General features: G+C 30.8%; 1 protein-coding gene and 1 long non-coding RNA gene across 3 annotated transcripts; one reads left to right on the top strand and one right to left on the bottom strand.

The window, feature by feature from the left end:
* Window positions 1-274: 274 nt before the first annotated feature.
* Window positions 275-1692, top strand: LOC143190309 (uncharacterized). Its single transcript, XR_013004206.1, has 3 exons — window positions 275-368; window positions 426-841; window positions 896-1692. It is a non-coding gene; the product is annotated as an uncharacterized LOC143190309 (long non-coding RNA).
* A 16288-nt stretch (window positions 1693-17980) lies between these two features.
* Window positions 17981-24959, bottom strand: LOC143189887 (UDP-glucosyltransferase 2). 2 transcript variants are annotated; one of them, XM_076393876.1, is made up of 7 exons: window positions 24716-24959; window positions 24402-24619; window positions 19563-19816; window positions 19008-19299; window positions 18692-18952; window positions 18419-18638; window positions 17981-18370 (listed from the first exon to the last, which is right to left on the bottom strand). In XM_076393876.1, the coding sequence occupies exons 1-7, from the start codon at window positions 24760-24762 to the stop codon at window positions 18100-18102; spliced, it is 1563 nt and encodes a 520-aa protein (XP_076249991.1). In that variant the 5' UTR covers window positions 24763-24959; the 3' UTR covers window positions 17981-18099. The 2 variants fall into 2 exon arrangements, with proteins under 2 accessions (XP_076249991.1, XP_076249990.1); XM_076393875.1 differs by having other exon boundaries at window positions 24677-24882.
* Between the last annotated feature and the right edge of the window lie 268 nt (window positions 24960-25227).

Here is a 25227-nt window from a genome sequence, read left to right as displayed (position 1 = left end):
CAAGTTTCCCATCAATAAATTAACAAAGATATGACTATATTTAAACAACGCTTCTATTCATTCGCAAATAATTTAATTCAAATTGTATTCAGATTATTCCTTTCTGGTTTATGAAAATTATTCTGAAATTGCGACTATGACTATCTATGACTCATTATTTTCGCACGTGGACAATTAAAAACTGGTTTTCATTACCTTTATGGAAACCGCAGAGGTTAAGCAACGATCTGCATAAAAGAATTAACAAAACCATTCTGTATTGCAAGTAATTCGCATGGTTTTATAAAAGGTGTTCCAACAAACTAGTGGTTTTACGGATAATAGTAATTTCCTATTATTAAATTTATTAATAAAAACGCTTTAACGTAGTAAGTTACAATATAACTTATAAGGTGGTTTTTGCGTTTTAAATGTGATGATTTCAGACGAAATTCTTTGAAAGACAAGAACGACTCAGACAGCGGACAAAATCGAATGCTGAAGAATTAAATTGCCTCAGTTTGACAGGGGTCTACCCTGTCAAATACTTCATAATTATACTAAATCATTGGAACTAACTTATCAACAGTGCCTACAAACAATGAAAATATTTTCCTTACGAACTGAATCGCAAAAAGACAGAGACTGTTTTTTGAATTTTGACTTGCTACTCTAATTTTCGCTACGGATAGCCATAACCGTGTGTTGAAGAATAATCTACTACAATATTTTGAGGAGCGATAAAATGTTCAATGTTCGTCATATTATCCACATGTTGGCTCCGACGAATTACCACGTATTGAGATCATTGCGACCTGTCGGTGTTTGTGATTAAGAGCTTTTCATTTTTTTGTGAGAAAAAGTAAATTAAAAGAAATATAAAAAGGAATTTATTCAAGTATACGTCTCTTTTGAGGTGATCCATTACCAAACCATTTATAGTGTTTGAGCATTTCTGATTCGTGAATAGATCCAAGATTTTGATTTGGAAGGGAACATTTGGCTCTAACATCAAGTTTAATTTAATTTGTCACGAGAACACCCAGATATATTTGAGAGAGAGGGTTGAGCACTTCTAGCTCACCCTAAATCTGCTATTGTGTATAAGGAATCGATGAGAATAAGAAATAATAAGCTAGAACTAAATTTTGTATACCGACATCTATTTTTAGATATCTCACTCATAACACCATTCAAAACAGATGGAAATCCCTCAGATCGCAATGCTGTTCCGTAGCTGGTCCAATTTTAGTGGTATAATAAAACATATATTGTTTTTTAGCTCAAGTGTATCAAAGAAATGAATGTGTTTGGACAGGTTTTTTAGGTTAAATGTGTCAGGTAAATCATGAGGGAAATGAAATTTCGCACTCAATGTGGCCAAAAATTAACATTCCATGAGAATGTGTGTAAGAAGCGCCACAATGACGACATTGTAGAGGATGATGTCTCGTGTAGTATCCCAGAATAGGCTGATTAAACATTATTTGACGCAGGGTAAGTTTAGTTTCAATAAAAGAGAATAGGTCTTTTAATAGTATCATGTGTTGATGTGTGCAGAGACCATTTGTGATAGCGTCTCTCGACTTAAGATTTTTTTAATCTCATGGATTCATGACATCAGATAGATCATCATAAACCTGTACTTATTCAATAAATAAAATGGTATGGTGTCATTGAATAAAAAAATTGATTAAAATTGATTTCAATGATGATTTTTAAAAAATTCCACCAATAATTTTGCTTTTTTCTTCTGAAGATTAACTTATTTAATATCGCTATATTGCTACGGAACTAAGTATGGACCATAACACTTCTTCTGTCATGTATTCCAGCCGCTGCAAGATTCCTAATAATATAAATTTAACTTCAGAAAAGCATCGTAATAATTGTTCCAGTTTTTCGCACAGAAATCACCGAGATTATTACAAAGCCTTTTACCGGAAAACTGGCATATCGCTTTTGTAGAGCCCAAAAGATTTAGGTAGAAATTTTCAATTACTGATTCCAAATAACCATATACGACTGTAACTATGAGGTCGATAGATGAGATGGCGTCCTTGGCCTTGAAATCAATCATAAATGGATCATCATATGTCTGGGGATGCAGGTAATGGAAATATACCTGTTCATATCTTATAGATCATTTGTCCATTTTGGTCTCCTTCCAAGCAGTTTAAGATTCAAAGTGATTATTGAAACCAACGATATTGATTGTTTCACCTGATTTTAGAACAGCATGGTGTATGACATCCTCAATATTGCAAAGATCAAATGTCCATTTTTAAACTAACTGACCAAGTATATAAAGACTTTCAATAATTTTTTGAGCAAACAAATAAAACACATTTATCAAATAGCTTCACCGTTATTTAGCTCGAGATTCGACATGTTTACAAAATGTTTTGACTAGTATCAGATCACTTAATAAGCAGCGTCATTTCGAGAAACACCTGGTAGAGAGAAACCCTAACGAAAATCGAACATTTTCTACAAATCATCACGCCACTGCTGACGTATACTCGCAGCCACTCTCTTCTTGAATATTATTAACCTTCCATTGTTCACATAAGAAATTTCTGAACCCAGCGCAGGTTACTCTTAACGTATTTTAAACGAATAACGTCATTTTTAATAATTAGGAAATATATACTGTATTTATCCCATACTAGTTTTTTGTGTATTGGAGCAAATATAACAGAATAGTGTTAATAAATTATAATGATTGTAAGTATATGTAATGTTAGATGTAATGAAAAAAAATTGATATGATGTTAGAGATAAATATACAGGATTTTCGTTAAGCATCGCATTTCAAATACACGTCTCAATAAACCTAAAAATTACAAATTGTTATTGCTAGTATTGTACTATATCCATTTAGGCCTCCCAGAAGACCTAACCGCTCTCATCAAGTCCTATCGGACCTATCGGACAGATCTTTCCAGGTGAAGATCAGGAAAATATTTTGGGGTTGAAAACAAATTGACGTTGACATACCTCAAGGTTCCGCGCTGGCCCCAGCCTTATTTAACCTCTTTATATCAGACCGGCCGAGAAAAGAGCACGTTGACGTCGCGTTTTACGCTGACGACACTGCTTTCTTTACGGCCTCCATGTTCGAGGCTACAATTCAAGAACGTTTATAGAAGCAGCTCGATCATGCGGTCAAGTGATTCAAATTCTGAAGCTCAAGTTCTTCTGAAAAAACGGTTGTTAGCGAATTGGTCGACATGCTGGCAGCTTAGCACCGCGTCACCGCTAACCTCCGCCGTTTTCCAGGCTGAATCCAGTCATGTGTTAACTCAAGTTCGCGAATCAATAGTTAGTTTCATTATTTGTTATTTCGCCGGATCCTCGTGCCCAATAACGGCTGCAATATCCCCAAATATAATAAGGTTGCAGTAGCAGTAAGCAGTCTCACATAACCTCGTCCAACTTGTTACTCCAGGGCAAGTCTCCACGACCAGGTTAGCCTCATGCATTCCACCGCCTGGTTTTAACCCAATGCAGAAAAAAACTATTTCCATGACAAAGATAAAATCATATTTAAATCTAAAAAAACATTTTCGTAAGTATGGCATAATAAAATCTACATAATCTGCATCATAAATAATGGAATAATCCTATTACAAATAACATAGAAATTGTATTGTTCTTACTTAGATTTATCATCTTTATATAAATTAATCAAAAGTTTTCTTTTGTCACACGAAACTAAACAAATATTTATGAACGTGTTTTAAATTTAAGATGCTGTTGAATATGGAAAATAGCATCATAGGCTTCGTACTTTTAACAATAGTTTTATGTACCGTAGATTGACGATTGTTTTAGCTAATCCACATGAGCCGCCAGTTCACGTGCGTGATGAGATGACTATATGAACGAAACTATATGACTATATGAACGAAAGACAGCTTTGGGTTCACGAATAATAAATCCTGAAAAAGGAAATTAATTACTCACAGTAATTATTATTAAAAATTGACTTTCCGGGCAAAAACCCACTTATTGGCTTACTGACAATAATAAAAGACCAAACCTACTAGATTTTTACTAGTGTTGGGCACTATCGACTGAAATCGACTATCGACTGTTTAGTAATTGACTACTTTTTACTATCGACTACTTCAGTCGCTATTTTTGGTTTGACTGGTTTTACAACTTTTTACCAGTGCCTATTTCAATCGATTGTCCCACAATTTATACAGAAAAGGGTTCGTACATCATCGCCTGACATCACGAATTGAGCAAAACAGTCGAACCGTGCATTTGACTCAAAATGGTAATTACTATTTTCAATCGCTAGTTTCTTGACTATCGACTGTTTCGACTGTTTTGCGTCTATCGACTGTTTTCAATCGATAGTTCCCAAAGCTAATTTTTACCTTTCCAAAGGCAACTGATCAAATTAAATACAAATCGAGAGCTTTTGAGAACTATGATCGGATCATACTCCAGTATTCTCAACACAAGGCGCGACAATCTTAAAGAACAAAAAGCCCAATCTTACTAACAAATTTACTAATTGGGACAAGTTTAGACTTATAACGCAGGAATAAATTAGTTTAAACGTAAGACTCAAGAGTATAGACGCTCTTGTGCAGCAAACCTGAAATATAACTCAAACAAATTCGGTCAGCTACAAAAGAAGCTACCCCAACATCAAGAGAGAAATCAGAACATGGGGTAAATTACCCCCTTAGAACAGTATGACATAGAACAAGGAATGGTGTAGACAAAATAATATTAAATAAAATTGATAATCAGACAAATCAAAAGACTAAAGAAAATAAACAGAGTTTCTTCTAAAAATATGTGAGTAAATTAAGCCCGGAAGCAGACACAGATTACTCGGTATGGAAAGCAACTCGGAGATATAAAAGACCAAAAATCAGAGTATCGCCATTAAAAATAATCGAAATGAATGGGTTCGACGGAACAAAGAAAAAGCTAAATTATTTGCATTTAACTACCGAATTCCAACCGAACAATAAATAATATACAATGGATACAAATCCTGTTTATCAGTCCGATGTAGGTAAAAATCTGATTTATCCAATGAAAATTGCCACGGAAATTGATAACGACCTCCATCCTAAAAAGATTCCTGGAATTAATGATATTTTACCTGAGTTATTGAAAGAGCTATCACGAACCATAATAATCACGATGACATACATATTCGATGCCTCTTTGAGACTGAAATATATTCCGGAATGTTTTAACGTTGCTCGAATAATGCTCAAAAAGCAAGATCTTACGCACCTATTTCACTACTCCCTACGATATCAAAGTTAATAGAGAAATTGTTGCTAAAACGTATTAAGCTATTTATAAAAATACCAGATTTCTAGTTTGAATTTCAAAATCAGTAAGTAGAAAACCAGACATCGAGTAACAGCGGTTATTTTGAAGAAAAGAAATATTGGTCTGCAATATTTCCGGGCGTCTGACAAGCTTTTGACCTAGTATATTTGAGATTACTGGACTCATATATTTTCGAAAAAAAATTTAGCGTCTCACATGAAGAGGCATTTTCAACACTTACCTATTTTGGTTATATTTCCCCAGGTTAGAGTCTTCAGACCACTCTTGTATCTGATCTTCATTACTGATATCCCAACAATTAATAAATCAGTACTTGGAACATTTGCCGACGACACAGTTATCATGGCAAAAGATATATCTCTGCCTAAGACTGTAGAAAAAATACGAGTAGCAGTCAACAAGTTCTACAAATAAACTAGAGACTGAAAAAAAAGAACTTAATAGCTCCAAATCTGTTCATGTTAATTTTGCGTTGCGGCAAAATAATAAAAACCTAATTATATCACTTGACGGATGACCGATTCCTCAAGCAGGATTAGCTAAATATCTCGGAATGCATACCAATGGTCGGTCAAATTGTAAACAACATGTTAAACAAAAAGCAGAGCAGATTAAATTCAAAGTGAAGCAACCGTACTGGTTAATCGGAAGATACTCTCAACTTGACCTAAAATCAAACAGATTGGTTTATCAGTCAATCATAAAACCAATTTGGACCTGAGGGTGCAAATATGGTGTTTTAGTACAACCTTAAACAAACTAGTAACCCGATTCAGTTCAAATAAAGTTCTACCAATGATTATCGTAGGTAACCAATAAACCGCAGTATACAAGTATTATTCTTAATTTTAGCTTAAGTCTATTTTATTTTAATTTGGGAATCTCATACTATTGTAATAATGTCGTACTCGCCTGGCTTGTCTATTATTACAAGTACAACAGAACAGTAGTTAAAAATTAATTTGTATTTTAATTAATATTATACTAGGCATATCTAATTGCCATAGTACTAAACATCGGCTATGTAGCAGTTTGAACCATTAGCATAAGATTCGATACCAAAAGGAGCTCGATACTGTGTATACCGGGTATGATTTACTCCGATGGAAGCTATATAATATAAATGAGTAGATCTTTTATGAATCCAAGAAAAAGTAGTTTGAGAAATAACAGTATACAATATATTCCACAGTAAAACCAGATTTTATAAAAAGTATCCTTTAGTTAATCAATAATTCTCATAAATAAAATTTGAACACTGTATTTAACAATTGCTATGGTATGAGTATCACTCAATAAATCATGTTGCATTTATTTTACTAAGACTAGATTTTATTAGAAAGTAATTGCAAATATATAATGAATAAGGTTTAATGAGACAAATATTTATCAACCTTGGGTACGTTAACGATTCAGCTATAAGTCAAAATGACTCGATTTTATGGCTACTTTCCAAACCAAACTATTTATAACATTGTAAGATTTAAGTAAATAAAGTTAGAAATCTTCTGATACATACGACTATAGTAACTTCGACTACATAAATTATCTCAACGTAAAAATTTTAGAGTTTTTTAACAATTATTCAGAATTCGTAAATCTATATTCATTCCAATATAGAGCAATGATCTATGCTGAGTAGAACTATTTGTCTTTGTGCTCAAAAGAAGCCTCAGTTTCACTAACTGCTTTTTCTTCCAACCAAGTTTCTTTCCCTAAAACAATTGTTAAAATTTACAAGAGGCCAGCCATCAATTAAGTAAATTAAGTAAATTAATCACAAGATATAGAGAACATGTTAGAATATATTCTACAAAATTGTGATCGGTTTTATATCAGATAGTGTTACCGTATATTAAATCGCATCGGGTACATTTGTAACCAACTTCAAGTTGAATCCCCACTTACAGTATTTATTTTTCAGCATCTGTCAGTTCATCTAAATGCGAACAAACCATTTTTGTGCGTTGAAAATATCTGAATTTGTACCGAGTCAATAGCATTTGCGGGAATTTTTACTTTTTACATCAGTTTGAAGGAAAATGCGGCTAAAGATCATCAAATACTGTGCGAAGCTTATAATAACCATGATTCATCGATTTCAACATATTTATACTGGTCTCGGCATTTTAAAAGCCCTTATTTTGAAATCAAGGATTTGAATGTATTAGTCGATGAAACGATCAATGGGGACCACAACCGACTATAGTTTAGGTCGAACACTGCACGAAACTCGACCAGAATGCGAGCAAAGACACAACAATGATATTCTTCAGTATGACAATGATCGACCACCTATTACAAAACTGATGAAAACATATTTTTAAACAGTAAAAAGGGAAAATCTACCCCATCCGCCATATTACCCAGACCTTGTTCCTTCTGATCACTACCTGTCGTGACTTGTCTGAGCATGGCTTCAATTCTTATGAAGCTACCAAAAAATGGGCCCCTTCATGGATAGCCTCAAAAGATATATCGTTTTTTCGAGGTGGAATCCGTAAATTGCCTGAAAAAGGAGAACAACTAGCATCTCAAATCTTTGAGTAAAATAGAATATAGTCTATTCAAAATTTTTTTTAGTAATAAGTCATGGATATTTGTGACGTCGAAACATTGCAATGTTGCCTCATGAAATCTGAGTTTTAAACAACTATATCAAAAAATATTGCCTGGCAACTTTATTTTTAACATATATGAAAACTTTTCACACTCATCACACTCGTTATGGGTTCTATGGCGAAATCGCACTGAATCGGTTTGTTGAGCACGTAATATGGAACATCGACGATGACTCGCAACACTTTATTCTGGAACCTCTGTAGGATATCTATGTTAAATTTGCTAGTAGTAGCTCACCATTCAATACCGTAGTTCCAAATGGGCCTAAATATTGACTTATACAGCAAAACCTTGTTATCTAATGATAATAATTTAGGTTTACGCCCTATCATTTTTGGTTTAGTTTAAGCCCAAGCTGTTTGCGTTTTGTCACTATATTTTTTTCTATGTCAAACGTCGATCGAAATGCATTTCCAGCTATTTAACGTTGTCTGCTTGCGGAAGTTCATGATTAATCAATTTTACTAGGGAACATGTTCTTCTACAAAGAGTGAATGCCATATGGGTAAATTTTGTGTTTTGTGTTGCAGAAATATATATATATATATATTTCTGCAATAAAGGTACTTATATTTAAAATATATTTAAAATATTAAATTTAGCTTATTTCTTGTCTTACATACATACACATTCATATATACAGCAATAAAATATCTCTTTTATTATTATATATACTGTTGAGGGTACTCCAAAGAATTAACTGCATCAATAATATCAACATTTGCTGTTCTAAAATATGATTTAGAATTTTAGTTAAATTACGTTTTGTATATATTTTATTAAGTAATAAATTTAAAAATTGAGATAAAGCATCATTTTCTAATTTAATTCAATAAATATTTTGGTTTTATTTATAAAATATGTTCTTGGATCCAGGATCGACATTTTTATTGTGAGATTATATCAGACTTATAAGATGCTTCTGCTTTCGATGCTACGGAGGCCATCTCTTGGATTTTCGAAAGACCAATTGAACATGGGTCATATTTACCTCGTTTCTGATGGTTTTCGGTATTTAGGAATATCGAAAAGCAGCATTACGAAATTGTTTGATTAAAAATTTAAATAATATAGTATGTACTTACTCTATGTATTGATATTATTGACATTACTGAGATACTATTCATTACGCAAATATATAGAATATAAATCATGTAAGAACAATGTCTACAAATAAATATATGGTTTATTTACTTTATATTTTCCCCGTAAGTCGCAATATGATTTGCGATATGAGATTAGTACCTTAAATTAAATTTATTACTACAATTAAAAATCACCATTGATAAGTTTCATTAAATAGAATATAATTAGAATGAAAGTAAAATGCACTTTTAAAATTACAATTCATACTGAACTGATAAAGAAGCATGAGGAGGTTAGTTATTAGTGCTTCCCAATGCACTCGCCAAACAGTTAAATGTGAGCAATGACAGTGAACTGTGTAGGCTCAAACGCAAACTAACATACGAACTGATTAATAGACACATAGAGTGAGATGTAATAATCTCCAGAATAAGTTAGAAAAGTCTTTAAAATAAGTTAGGTTAGACTTTAGAATAAGTTAGAATACTCTCTAGAATAAGATTTAGATTATAAGTTGTACAGCAGATCATTTACTGAAGGGATCTTCTACATGTCTGTATAGTTAAATCGTATAACGAAAATGATAAAAAAATTCTTATTGCTTGCACAGAGATTGGTGAATTTCTAAGAGATTAATAAATTTATTCAGTCACTTCTAAAAGTTCACGATAAAGCACTTATGGTGAATTGACAGTTTTGGTTTTAAAAATGTAAAAATGGAGATTTGGATGTCACTTAGAGAATCGACCTGGGGAATCAAAAAAATTCAAAGACAATGAATGGATGAAATCCCAGCTGAAACAACTGTTTCCAGACCTGTCAATGCCATGGAAAATCAAAATTTAAAATTTTGATCAAGTTAACGTCGAGTTTCCATTTCCAAGTTCTACAATAATAAAATCATCTTTTGCCAAAAGTGACTTATATAAATGGTGATCAGTGTATGTGCAGTTTCCTCACTCGCCGATGGGCTTATCAACAAGGTTACAAATTCGGGTTAACTTTTGGACCCGAGTAAATTTATTATTATTATTATTACTATTTACCTACATTAACCTACAATTTGTCTTTATGATAACTTAAATCTAGGTATATAACTAGGAGGACCCATCGGCCCTATCTCAGTCTCTGGTGAAATAATGTTTATACATGTCACTGCGGTATTTTTTATTATATGCACCTCACTACACAACACTACACAAGATTCGATGGTTTGATTCTTTTGAGCCTGTGTCCTGTTCTGGTAGTATCCAAAAGCTGCAATACTTCAAAATTATCATGAGAATGGAGCAATTCTTGCAATTCTTCTAATTTCTTGACTGACTGTGGGTATCGGAAGATCTCGATGTAGGTAATCAATCCTTTAGTATTTGAGTGCGCTCACAATATCTCTCAGGACTTTGTTCTGAAAAATTTATATTTTGTTTATGTTACTCTTTGCAGAACATCCCTATAATAGAACTTCGTATGTCCATATAGGTTTCAGTAATTGCTTAAATAATAGCAATTTATTATATACTGATAATTGTGATTTTCTTCCAATTAGCCAATACATTTTCCTATATTTCAATTCCAGTTCTTTTCTATTCTTCTTTATATGTTCCTTCCAGCAAAGTTTTGCATAAAAATTCATTCCGAGATATTTAGCGTTGGTACTATACGGAATGATAGTATTACTTAAAGTTATTGGTGTTTGTACGGTCTGATTGTAGGTGAACTGCACATGCATAGATTTATTTTCGTTAATACCCGAGTCAATGAGAAGGATTCTTAACAATATTTGATGCCCAGATCTGCAATTAATCTATCAAGATTGGTTTGCTTTTCGAATTTGCGCGCGATGGCAGGCCTGTACTCTTATAGCGGTTGTCATCTGACGACGTTGCATTAAATGTCATTTGAAAATTGTTTTGTGCTGTGATTGTGATTTGGAATGTATGAAAATACAAAGACAACGATGCAATGTCGATTCAAAGGGATTTTGTTACGTTTATGGATGTAATATGCTCAGTAAACATGGAATAATCGTGACAAATGCACTCAAGAATACTTATTTGCTGTAGTAAACACAAATAAGCCATGGATACCGAAATTGTTTTGTAACGCGCGCAGAATAACGCTATAACGTGTTAATTGAAAAGTTCTGACCTGACACATAGATGGCGCTACTAGAATTAAACCCATATGTTTTTTATTTAGCCCTAACCCTCAAAAGATGCGTGTATAAATTTGACATTTGTCGGATCATTAGTTGGTATCAAGAATTGGTATGCTAAGATTAGACGTGATGAAATGAGCACCAAGGACGGTGCACGCAGTGAACATCGAAAAGAGATTGTTACCGACGAAAACATTTAAAAAATCCACAAAATGATTTTGAATGACGGTAAATTGAAATGAATGAATGAAATAGCACACATTTTAAAGATATTAATTGAACGCGTACATCATATCATTCACGAACATTCGTGTATGAGAAAGCTCTATGTAAAATGGAGGATGATCAAGCGTAATAAACTCGAGTTTCTGCATCGATATGTGACAATAGATGAAACATGGCATTTCACTTCGAAGTCCAATCGACAGTCTTCCGAGTGGACTGCACACGATGAACCCGTTCCAAAGCGTGGGAAAACGCAAGAGTCGGCTGGCAATATGTATGGCATCTATATTTCAGGATGCGCATGGAATAATTTTCATTGACTACCTTGAATAAGGAAGGACCACGAAATCGCCGAAAAAAAGGGCCTCATTTGAAGAAAAAGAAAGTGCTGCTTCACCAAGATAATGTCACAACGTCGTGTCACAAGTCAGTGAAAACGATGGCAAAAGTCCATGAATTGGTCTTCGAATTGCTTCCTCGTCCACCGTCTTCTCCAGATCTGACCGCCAGCGACTATTTCATGTTCTCAGATCTCAATAGAGTGCTCACTGTGAAGAAATTTTCATCGAATGAAGAGCTGATCGCCGAAACTGAGGCCTATTTTGAGGCAAAGGACAAATCGTACTATAAAAAGTAGTAAGGCGTAGTAATAAATTTAAATCCATAAATAAATATTCCAACTTATATTTTATTAAAATAAAACACCATATAAAATATCTCATAAAATGTAAAGTTATACTCGGTACGTAAACAATTTATTAATATATAAATAAAAGTATTAAAACATAATCCAAAATTACTTGTAGTTTAAATCTCCTAATATTAGTTGTATGATAACATTTTTCAAATGATATACGAATACGTGCCGTTGATCACTTAATGAAATATATAATTTATTATTTTAGTATCAATCACATCAATCGTCACTACGTCTTTTTTTGGCTGATTAAAATAGAATTAACAACAAAGTCGGTACTTCTTTAGATAGCATATTTAATAAGAAATAATTTTTATTGTTTTCTAGGATAATCTATTCCTAGTAAGATGTAGAAATTATAATAATATATATATATATATATAATATAGCAGCAGATATGTAAAAAAAAAGTTTTTTAAAAAAGTTATGGCGTTCATTACGAGAGAACAATTTTTTTACTAATCTGTCGATTGCTGGATTGCTGATGATAGCGCTATATTATCAAAAAACGACTTCAAAAAAGAAGTAGATTATATGTTCGGCTATATATATTTTTATACGTATGTTCACCGATTTCTCTGTCAATTATGGACCGATTTTCAAAATTCTTTTTTATTCGAATGAGTGCCCTTCCGAGGTGGTTGGAACCATTGGAACTAGGTCAGGATCACTTTGGTGAATGGGGGGGGGGGGTGAATCGAGAGAAATCTTCAAACAGGCTGTACACGCCATTGTCTTTACAAATATCGCGCAGCATTTGAACTGACCATTGGAACCTACGATCGAACTGGAGACCAAGGTATACCTACCGATAACGTCTGGTGCCAGAGGATAGGACCTTTTTCGATTTGGAGGCGATAAGCGAGAAATTATTTTACAAGTAAGCATACCATCGAAGGAAACAAGAATTAAACGTAAAAAGAGTGCTCTTCTATGAATGAAAATAAAATACATTAGTTTGATAAAAAAAAAACGCGCCTAGAACTCTACTTCATGGGTGATACGGAAAAGAGTTCAATGTAAATATAATCAAACACAACACTAACCTACAAACTATTATACCCGTGTTCTTAATTGTAGTTTTAAGTCATTCGATAATATATGCATTAGATTTACGATAATGTTAAAATAAATTATATTGCATAACAGTATTTTTGTTTAATTATTTTATTTAGATTAGAATTTTGTTGTATGTCAAAGCCAAACTGAACTAAAACTCAGAGTTGATACGGCAACATTGACGTTTTGACGTCACAAATTTCGAAGACGCATATACAAATAAACTATGAATAAACTATATATTGTTCTTGTTCCTCTTAGAATTGTTGAATTGGAATGGTTAATAGCACCTTTGGTTTGGATGAACTCGGTCAGACACACTGAAGAAGAAATTGACAAAAGATGAAATCATGAACAAATGTTACCCAGTTTCTGAATGTGGGATTACGACTCAATGCATTACAACAATTTCCAAGACAAAGTGGAAACAACTAAATGTGAGTATATCGTTTACATACGATAACTGTGGAAAGTTGTATTGTAGATTTGTGCAGGATTTATGTGCATAAATATTGTTTGTTTTTCTACAATTAAATAGGTTTAGGTAGGTATTAAGTTGTATTGGGATCTATCGACTGAACATGACTATCGACTGTTTAGTAATTGACTACTTTTTACTATCGACTGTTTTAGTGGCTATTTTCAGTCCGACTGATTTTGTTTCTATTTACTATCGACTGTTTCAGTCATACTTTTAGTTACTATTTTTGGTTCTACTTGTTTCATTCGACTGATTTTTAACGTTCTGGCTCTGTCGTCATAGCCGAGACCTTGACAAAAACGTACCCAATTTATGCTTGCATAGATTTATATGTAATATATGTAGTTTTATGATTTTTTGGTAGTGCAAGTAATAATATATTGTATATTAATATTATAGCATTTTGATAGGATATTTTTCAAGATCGTCAATGTTATAGGTTAAAAAATAAATATTGGGAATGATAAACAATAACATTTTTTGACTGTTTTTAAAGCAATAATAGGTTTTAGGATAATAGGTATTTCGATTGCTCTCTTGATTTTTGTTAAAAAATATTTCCGTTCAATAATAAATAAACCATTTTTATAATTTCATTCAGATAATTTTTAATTATGTCATGGATTAGTTTTCTTCTATGTTTAATTTTTATATAGTATTTATGGTTATTGTATATCTTTAGTTTTTAGGTTTTCTTTAAGTTCTATTGTATTGTCCATATTTATTATAGTATATTATTTGAAAATAGCAATTAAGATATTAAAATACCATAAAACACTTGTGTGATATTATTCCATTCCATAGAAAATTTCCATTCCTTTTTACAGATCCAACATTCAAATATAAAAGTAATTCTACTTCGTTTAAAATTAAATTATAAATTTTTTCCTCTTTTTTTTAAATTAGTTCGTGAAGGAATTTATATCTCCGTCTCGCTTATACTACTGTTGGAAAATATAACCACATATAAAATCAACTGCCCCAAGCAATTATCTCCGTCCTTTCCTCTCTCACTATTTATACAGGAAAGGATTCGTACACCATCGTCTGACATCACGACCTTTTTGACTACCGACTGGTTTGACTATTTTGCGACTATCGACAGTTTGGACTGTTTTCAGTCGATAGTTGCCTACGCTAGTATTAAGCTAAATTGTATGAATATAAAATACGCGTAGTAGATAGGTTATATCAGGTTTTTGTTTATTTTTATTTAGTTATTACAGCGATTATTATGTACACATTCCAGTTAAAAACATGTTAAATGTTTTTTATTAATAAAAATCTTATATTTTATTTTTCTCTTTTTAGTGTTAGATATGTTCTCAGTAAATTACACAGTATTTTATTTAAGATTACAATCGGTAGACCCAGTAAAGGTACAGCCCGTTTGAGGACAAAGAGGAATAAAAAAACAATGATTGAAAATATGGAGCGCTTCAGGCCCGGGGTCCTCCACCGGGGCTGATTTGACAAATGTTCTAACTAAATAACAACAAAAAGTTATTGTCCCCGCCGGGAACCGAATCCGCGATCTTCGTTTGCGAGCTAAACGCTTATATATTACATCATAGAAATAGATACAATATTTCCACGAGGTCTTATATGATATAAGAAGTAAACTGAATGGCTTTTGCACTGAACGACTTCCGATTTTCCGTCACATCAGCTCAGCAATAACATTATACAAAAATATCTCATTGTTTTAGATAAAGAATATGTGAAAACTTTATACATACCTTTGAAATTTGAGCGTTTTCCTCGATTCCCCCCTTCCCCTCAACAGATCCAGAATTGGTTGCAATGGGACCATCACGGAAGTGAACTATTTCGAATAAAAAAGAATTTTGAAAATTGGTCCTAAATTTACGGAGAAATCGGCGAACATACAGTAATATATATATATATATATATATATATATATATATATATATATATATATATATATATATATATATATATATATATAAATATATGTATAACCAAACGATACATGACCGAAATAGTTATAAAACTGGTTTCTTCAAAGAAATTTGCCAGGAAAATAAACGACAACATCAATCTTAAAAACGTCTTCTAAAATAAATAGAACCTGGACTATTGAAAATACTTAAATTTTTGTTATATTTATATGTTAATGTTAATTTATATTATATTTATATTTATTTACTTTTACATATATTTATATTTAATTGAATTTTACTTAATAAATTTATTTCAGGAGAAAAATGTTTTTTATTTAAATTTCATTGGTCAATTAAATATCACGTCAAGGCTCTCCTCACCTGCCAAGCATTACTAATGAGCCAATCAAATGTCTTCACAGTAAAATATTTTTCTTACAGGTGCCTATAATGGAGATTTAAATTAACCAATCAAATTATTTGAATAGCCAATTATGCGACCTCTGGATGTTGGCCAAAGCAAAACTTTGCGCTAGAGTTCCCTGTTGAGTTGCATCTGTATTATTTTATGACAAATATTTAACGCTTTGGCCAACGCTCAGCCAGTTCCCACAAAATAAAAAATGCAATTAAAAAAATTACTAGTTGATAACTTCCATTCAAACTCAACAAGTTTCCAAAAAACTAGATACCATATGCGCTAAAACCTAAAAACAACAACCACAAGAGGCATATGACTTTCTACTTTAAAAATTTTAAACCTTGAACAGGCAGAATGACTATGAAATAGCTTGATGATATAAGAAAATTATGTCTCAATACTCGTTACAAAACTGTAAAAAAACATCATATATATTCGGAAAATAGTCTTAGAACCGTCATCTTTTTCGGTCCCAATGTTAGGAAAAAGTAAACAAAAATTGTAGAGATTCTATGGAAATCAACTAATTCTAATTTTCATATCACATTAATTTCTGATCTTAATAGAAACATATTAAAATAACTATTGGACAAAGTGTCAAATGATATTACGTAATGGAAATACTTCTAAAAGAAAAAAGGAAATGGTGAAAATCTACACCTGTTTGATCACGGCTGATAAAAATCAACAGCGAACAATACAAGTGCCTAATCTCTATTTAAACGCGATTATTTCATAATTTTATTCGGTCTATCACAACGGATTACCTGTCAATTTAACGTAAACATTAAAATTTCGAGTTTCCAGTAATAAAATTTTAATTCAAGGTCAGGATTTAAAGCACTGGTAAATAACGAAAAAGGATTAATATGTTTGTGATGCCATGCAAATATAAATCGGTGAGATAAAAATAGATGAAAAATGGAGAACATCATACTAATCAAGACGCGTAGTAACGAACGCATTGCAGCGAAGTAAAATGGCTTTTATTTTTGTAAATAAACCTTGCAGAACGAGCAAACTCTAGGGCACTCCCTTAACCAGAAAGCTAATTTAATTTTGTAGCAGCGGCATTGTTCCCGTTGGAATATTATTACTCTGAAAATACTAAATAAATACTAAGCTTACGTTATACGTTAAAACCCAATAATTAAGATTTTTTATTGTACTAACAATATTTTATTCATATAGTTTATCAGTTTCAAAATAACCTAACAAAATATATTACATTAATAAATAAGTAAAAATAGAAATATCAAATAAACAAATTCTTATAACATAGGAAAGCTATTTTGATTAACTTTGATTTCCTATTTATTTAAATAATTAGTCTGCAACTATTAATATATATTATCAATCATTACAAAAGACGATAATTATATATAATTTATCTAACCTTGACAAAATTTGTCACTGTAGTTGCAGATGTCTTTATCTACATAATTAATGATAACTATATTTAAAGAAAAATGCAAACTTGCATCTGTTAACAGAGTGACAACTATAGAACAAAAGTTAGTCCTACAATTATATCTTCATAAAATACGTCATTAAATACTACAGGTACAATTTAAAAAAATATATATTTTCAGCTTTTAACCATGGATAATACTGACTGATATGACTGACATATTTTTCCAGAATCACAAAAAAAAATTATCTCTATGTTATATTTAGAATTTATATTTTATTTGACTCAATTGTGGCACCACCTCTCCAGCGATAGCTATAACTACATGTAAATAGTAATGTTTAAAATACGGCATTGAATTCAAAGATACATTTTAATACATAAAAACGTCAATAGATGGTGACATCAAATTTTAGAGAACACGCTATACAATACTGTCAGTTTTTTGTAGAAATGTGGGAATTATTTTATCGATGTGTTTTGAAATTTAAAATGTGAAGATCTAAAATATAACATTAGAATTATGTTTTGTCTTCTAAATATATGCTGGATCAAGCAAGAGAAAATTACTATAAATCACTAATATTAAATAAAACAAAATAATTACTGATGGAAAGTTTTATAGAAAAATGTAATTAATAAATATATTATGAAAGTACTTGATTGTAGAAATATGTCTTAATTATATAAAGGTATGAAATAAATATATTTATTAAAATTAATTACAATTCTTTCTCTTTTTCAGGTCGCTTGTGAATTAACAATGTAAAGGCTTTTTTAATTAACTTAAAAAGTATATAAATTAATGCAATGATTGGCAGGTAAATATCTAATAAATAATATTGATACCAAGACAATTCTAAGGATGCTACTCTTAAATGTGCAGCACCATTATGCTTTAAAACATAATCAATCCAGTAGCGGGCAGTGTCTATTGGCTGGGTCTCTCTGTCTCTTAACAACTGTGATTTTCTTTTGGCGTTTTCTTTATACCTACAACAAACTATTAATATCTCCTAGTATTCTGTTTATAATTCATACTTTGGACTGTCAATAACTTCACGAATTGTTGAGGATAGTTTTTCTTCTGTAATTGTATGCCAAGGTAACAGAATACCGAATCCTTTTGTTTCTGCATATACAGCATTCATAGTTTGGTCACCGAATATTGGTATGGCTATTATTGGTACTGCATGATGAACAGATTCAATAGTACTGGCATAACCGGCATGAGTTATGAAAAGTTTTATATTTGGATGAGCTGTTAATAGACATATTGTTTTATTAAATTCAATTTATATATTTGTATTGAACCTAAGATGTCCTGTTGAGGAAGCCATTTTTCAATTTTAACATTCTTTGGTAAATCTGTGAGTGTATCATCCTCGTACTTCCATAACACATTTTCTTTAAGCTTGGAGAAAGACTTTATAATTTCTTGCTTCAGTTCTTTTGGCATATCTTTACTATTAACATTAGATCCCATGCTGAAATATATTACTCCCTGAGGAGAATTGTCTAGGAAGTCTTGTAAATCTTGTGGGAGTTTATTTGGTTGCTTAACATGAAAACCACCTAAAATTTATGTTAAAAAATAAATACTTCATTATAATACCCCTACCAGTATTACCTATTAATTTCATACAAGGCACACTTGATGAAGGAAATGCAATACTTTCGTGAGTATTTAGCAGGACTAATGATACATTAAATAAAGCATCTTCAAGATCAATATCATTAGAAATGTATTTTTTCAGTAGTTGGTTTTGTTTTGGATAAACCAGAAACAGCTGGTTCATGTTATATATGACATTGAACAGGGTGTTTTTAAATCTTTGAATATAACTCATTTTTGCTGGGAAGCTCATTAACATCTCTGGAGTATAGGATGGTAAAGATGGATTTCCAACTAAATGATTAACCTACAGAAAAATATATATACTAGTAATTTAATATATAATATACAAGGTGTCTTGAAGAAAGTTTATATTTTTGCGATGTTGTATTAGTTTCCTCATATTTTTGAAACCTAGTTTTGAATATGTACCGCGTCACAAAAACCTCACAAGGCAGTCGGCGAATCACTAAGAGCCAGGCTAAGGTTTAGTCAATGTAATGCAATCAGATTCGATTAAATCTTAAATATGGAGTTAATTTTATATATTATGTATATTATTGTTCTTACCCAAGTACTGGTACCAACAGAACTAAATAGGATTAAATGTCCACCAAAATGGTATGCCAAACCCTTCAAGGCGTCATTCATGAATTGTCCAACAATAACAGCATCAAATTTTTCACCGGATTTCATCAATTTCTGCATGTTTTCGTGTTTTAAAGTATTCTCCGTTAACTTCAAACCAATTTTACTCATGATGTATATAGCTGTGAGTGGATTAATGGATTTTTTCTCAAATAGATTCACAGCTTTCCGTCGTTCTAAAAAAATTAAGGATTTTAGCATATTAGGAATATGGAAGTACTATTTTAAACTAACACTGGATAATAAAAAAGTATTTTTACAGTGGTTCCGAACTGTTTTTCGTACATTGGCATGGGACTAGTCTAGTGAACCTACATTTGTACACTTATACTTACAATATTTTAATACTTAGTTCTAACATTCAATTCTATACAAAAAATAATTCAATATAAATTGATTATATATAGATGTAAAATGCAGGTTCATATAAATAAACGCATAGTTTAACTTTGATAAACCTAATATAAAATATTACTGTTATGCAACTCATTATACTGTAAATTTAAAATCGATTATTTCGGTAATCAATTGATTCATTCGGCCCGGGATCATGGAACGCAATTTTTTAAATAAAAATGTAATGATAAAAGTTATTGGTATTAGCGAAAGTTGGTTGCAGTTACCGTTAGTACATAAAAGATAACAAATGTCAACAAAAAATTGTTATTATAAATCGTTAATGTTTTATATTGTATATAAAATAGTAAGGTAGATAGTATTTGCTCCTTTGTATATTTTTCCCTGTAAAAAATTTTATTAATATATTTTAATAAAATAATATAATAATATTTAAATAATATACCTTTTAAAACTAATAAATATATTAAAATATTATAGAATATTTTTTCAAAATTTCTCATTTTTTCATTGCAATTTAACATACTTTCAAGGCATCGGGGGTTTACAGTTATACATTTCTGACTGTTGAGTATAAGAATTATCGTAGTAATTTGTAAACACTGTCCGAACTTTACTGTAGTACTTCCATCGAAATATTTTCAGCTTTTATAAGATAAAGTCTGATGTTCAGGAGATTTCGGATTATAAAATAATACAGATGCGCTAGGATTGGCACATGTGTTTGATACAAGAAATTAACTTTTTCTATGAAATTAACAATCTTTATTGTTATTATTTTGAGGTTATGAGTTAACATCCGTGATTAAAATTTATTCTTGTTTTTTTTTGTGTAAAACCCTATAACATTTTAAAAATATTTATAAATAACGTAGTTTGTTTTTCTATTCTAGCATTAATGGAATACAATTCTATAATAGTGGTTTTAAATGAAGAACTCTAACTTCTAATATAATATGTTCTCCTTATTCAAAGCAGTTTTGTAATACTAAATCAACCTTTGTTCATAGAGGTCAAAAGCAGAATGATTCAAACAATAGACTTCAAAACGTTTACCTATTATACGAGAAGGGGATTCAAGAAACATAGCAATCTGTGAATATAGTATCAGATTAGATGTTGCAATTTTTCACCATCGTTATGAGACAGAAAGAATAACATATAATATAAATGCTTAGCCAAAAAATAGTGTAGCAAATATAATTCAGTGTGATAGGCTCGGTATAGCAAAACTTATTATCACAAGTATTAAATTTTTAGGATACCTACCAAATAAAAAAAAGTCAGGTAGAGAACAATCAAGATAAAGGCAAGTGTTCTTCACGATTTTTTGTTTTTATAAGAATGTGTATCTGTAAGTTTTTGACACCACATATAAGAAAAAATTGAATTTTGGGAGTAGCAAATATAGTGAACATAGTTTCATGTGAACAAACCTCTAAAGAATAAAAATTCCAATGAAACGGATACTAAATATGGATTATTAATGCATGTAATTTTGAAAGGACAAAGATCTATTAATTTAATGCAAAAACTGATCATAAATATTAACCATATATGTATCAGATGATACATCCATTTCATTAAAGAAGTTTAGAAAATTTACCTCAGTTCTCAAAGAAAAATTAATTTTGGTAATAGCTGAAGAAATAAAAAATAAGTAATGCAAGTAACATGCAAAATGAGATAGAATATTGGATTAAGTGTTTTACTTACTAAGTTCAATCAAATGGATAAGATAATTATGAAATTAGAGCAAAATTAAAAGATTAATCATAATTTAAATGTATTAGGAATGGTGTTATATCTGACAATTTTTTATATATACATATTATTTACTTTGTTATTTTCACATATTAGAATTTGCATTCATTTGTTTACAAATGCTATAATTTGTTAATTAATATTATTTTGGAAATAATTTAATTGTGTGTTTTCTTGGTATATTTATGTTTGCTAGAATAATTTTATTTCCTGCCCTAATAAGTAATATAAGATTGAGCCATAACGAAGGGCAATGAGGTTTTGTTAGTATATATATATATAGCTTTATTTCAGGTTTCTTTTAATTTGTAGAAATAAATTAAGGGATTGTAGGGAGATCCACATAAAAAAGAAGCACCTGTATATTTTTCTCTCATAGGTCTTTGAAGAAATCAAATTAAATATAACCGATAATATGAATAGATGTGTGAAAATAAAGTATGTTTGGTATTCAGTTTTGTTTCTGTTCAAATCTGGTGACCTTTTGGGGGAAAAAGTATTTTAAGCATTTTTATACTAAATCCTACAGTGCTATATGTCCTAGTGTTTTGCGGGTTATCAACAGTCCAGTTGTCCAGTTTCATTACTCATTTTTTATTTCTTCAGCTATTACCAAAATTATTTTTTCTTAGAGAGCTGAGGTAAATTTTATAAATTCCCTTAATGAACTGGCTCTATCATCTGATACATATATAGTTAATATTTATGATCAGTTTTTGCATTAAATTAATAGATCTTTCTTCTTCCAAAATTATATGTGTTAATAATCCATATTTAATATCTGTTTCATTGGAATTTTTATCCACATAAAAAGAAGCGCCTGTATATTTTTGCCTTGTATATATTTGCTCTCATAGGTCTTTGAAGAAATCAACGTAAATATAACCAATAATATGAAAAGGTGTGTAAAAATAAAGTATGTTTGGTATTCAGTTTTGTTTCTGTTCAAATTTGGTAACCTTTTGGGGGCAAAAGCATTATTATAGTAAATCCTACAGCGCTGTATGTTCTAGTGTTCTGCGGGTTATCAACAGTCTCTCGCCTTATATGAGTCCACTATTTATTTGATTTCAATATTCAGGTTTTCTTAGATTTAGTTGTAGTTCTACAAGGGGGGTAGTTTCTTGGGTATTCTCGAGGAGAGTATTTCAATATTCATACATTTATCTTTCGACTTGTTTGTCTTGCATAGACTTTGTTGCAGTATTTGCAGGAGATTCGTAATTACTTGGCTTCGAACTGTATTCTTGCTTTTGGGGCTGACAAGTTTGTACTGATTTTGCCATCTGTATAAAAGTTTGTTTCTATTCCGTCTTTCTTCAAGATTCTGCTTATATTATAAGTTGTCTTCTTTCTTTAATTAAGCAAATTCTTCCTAATAGGTTTATTCCCCCTTTTCTTTTTTCTCTGGCAGTTGATTTTACATTCATGATGATTCATGACATTCATTTCGTGATGATGCTACTGAGTACTTTGCGGTGTATTGAATATCCGAGGTTATTGTTTAGATGTTTATCCATTATTATTTTGTATATCCAAAAAATAAGAATATCATGTTCTGAAGAGTTCATGCAGTGAAAATGTTAACAAGGCTGCAAGTAGGAATTTTATTATCCCTTTCAATTTTAATTGCTGTCTCAGTTTTCGACTGTATTTCGCTATGTACCTGATATATTTTTTAATCCTTTATTATTCTACTCTTTCATAAATAGAAAGTTTATAGTCTTCAACGTTCTTAGTATTTTAGTATCATTTATAATTTTGTTTATAATTGAAAATAAATGTAAAATAAAATTAAATAACACAATTTAAAATTTCTACCTATTAAAATTACTATTTGTAAGTATTTTTTATCTTGATAATTAATAATTGACACTGAACAAAGCTTTAGAAACAAAATAAGATTATGTCCATTATAATTATAGATTTTTACAAATGACTGGTTTATTATAGGGAGATTATTAAAGATAAATTAAATTTGTTTATCTTAATATATAAAGATTTTTTATATTTATGTTAGTTACATGTTTTTAAATATTCTAGTCTTTTTTCGAAAATGGTTGGCTATTATTTTTTATTATATAGGATATTACAAAGTTTACTCATGAACCGCTATTGTTTGTGCGAAGTTTTGACAACCTAAAAAAGTTTTCGAAAAAAATATTTCCAGGTACTATTTCTAGGATCTCTTTTTTAGTGATTATAGTTGGCTTTCCCGATAAAGTCATTTGTATGTTATTCGAAGGTTATGCAAACCAAAGCTAGTAAATACAATTGCATTTGCATTTACAAACTCGGGGGTTTAATCGATATAATCTTAACCTATTTTTATGTGAAACTATAAATACTTTCCCACCCTTGCAGGAAATATGAACATCCTCCGCAAAATAGTTTTACATAATAAATGAAGGAATATAAAACTTAAATGAAGGAATATAAAAAATAAGCTTAATTAATTTCCTAACAATAGAGACAAAAAATAAAGTATGACTGACAACCATTGTGATGCAATAAAAAATAGTTACTGTCTGTACGAAGTTCAAATTAAGTATCAATTACGATGATTATCTTTTATCTTATCAGTACCGAAGCTATCTGTCCGACCACATATATTTATTTTGTTTACACGCCAAAACCTACCTGCATGTGCTTCTAAAAATCCAGTTAGGACAATTTCGTTGTAAGATCCATTTTTTGATTTGTAATCCTCTTTGAATGGGGATACTATGGTAACATGATGACCGCTATCGGCTAATGCTTTCATTAAGGTGCTCTCTAATATATAGTGGCTCCTTCCTGGAACCGGAAAAATTCCGAGAATTTTCGCGGCTTGACCGCCACATAGCGTCCAACTTAAACTGAAACAAGCAAACTGTATATATACAGAATTTCTAAAAAACAAATGACGACATCACTCAACATGTAATATAAACAAATCGCTAAATACTCGATACCTTAACAATACTATACAACACTGTATCGTCTTTCCATTTGATAACATTTTAAACACGACTAATCTTCGACTAACACTTTGAACGGTATTTACTTAACTACTTATTATTATTATCATGATTTAGCAACTACATGTCAAGAATTTAAAAATTTTAAAAACAATGAGTATGCGCTGCGTAGAGAATATTAATTACTTTTCGTTTTTTTGTTGTCGGCAATAAAACTGAGATTATGCTTACATCACTTAATATCGAACAGGTTTCAAACGTCATAAAAGTAAACAAATTTTTTATAAATAGAATCATATTAATTGTCATCTAATTAAATGAACTGTGTCATTTTGAGATGATTCTATTATTTTAATCCAAGTTGGCGTTCTTTGAAGTGGTGGCATTTTAATTTATTGTTGCAACATATTATTTTTAGAAATTAATACTTGTGAGATGATTCATTAGTTTTAAATATTCCTCTTTGTTTTATTAAAGACTATATCAAATAAAAATGTTTTAAATTA

This window comes from Rhynchophorus ferrugineus, unplaced genomic scaffold (assembly GCF_030347505.1).
Source record: "Rhynchophorus ferrugineus isolate W39M unplaced genomic scaffold, kcgeb_rfMv2 rfM2, whole genome shotgun sequence".
Taxonomy (NCBI): domain Eukaryota; kingdom Metazoa; phylum Arthropoda; class Insecta; order Coleoptera; family Curculionidae; genus Rhynchophorus; species Rhynchophorus ferrugineus.
Note: the sequence above shows the minus strand (reverse complement) of the source record. Positions and strands in the feature narration are given on the sequence as shown.

Bases quoted from the DNA above. Each gene is read 5' to 3' on its own strand.
- LOC143189887 (XM_076393875.1), bottom strand. From the start codon at position 24,762: ATGTTATCAAATGGAAAGACGATACAGTGTTGTATAGTATTGTTAAGG. The intron at 24,620-24,676 runs GTGATGTCGTCA...TGCTTGTTTCAG, and splicing joins TTGTTTATATTACATGTTGA to TTTAAGTTGGACGCTATGTG. The intron at 19,817-24,401 runs GTAGGTTTTGGC...TAATTTTTTTAG, and splicing joins ATTTTTAGAAGCACATGCAG to AACGACGGAAAGCTGTGAAT.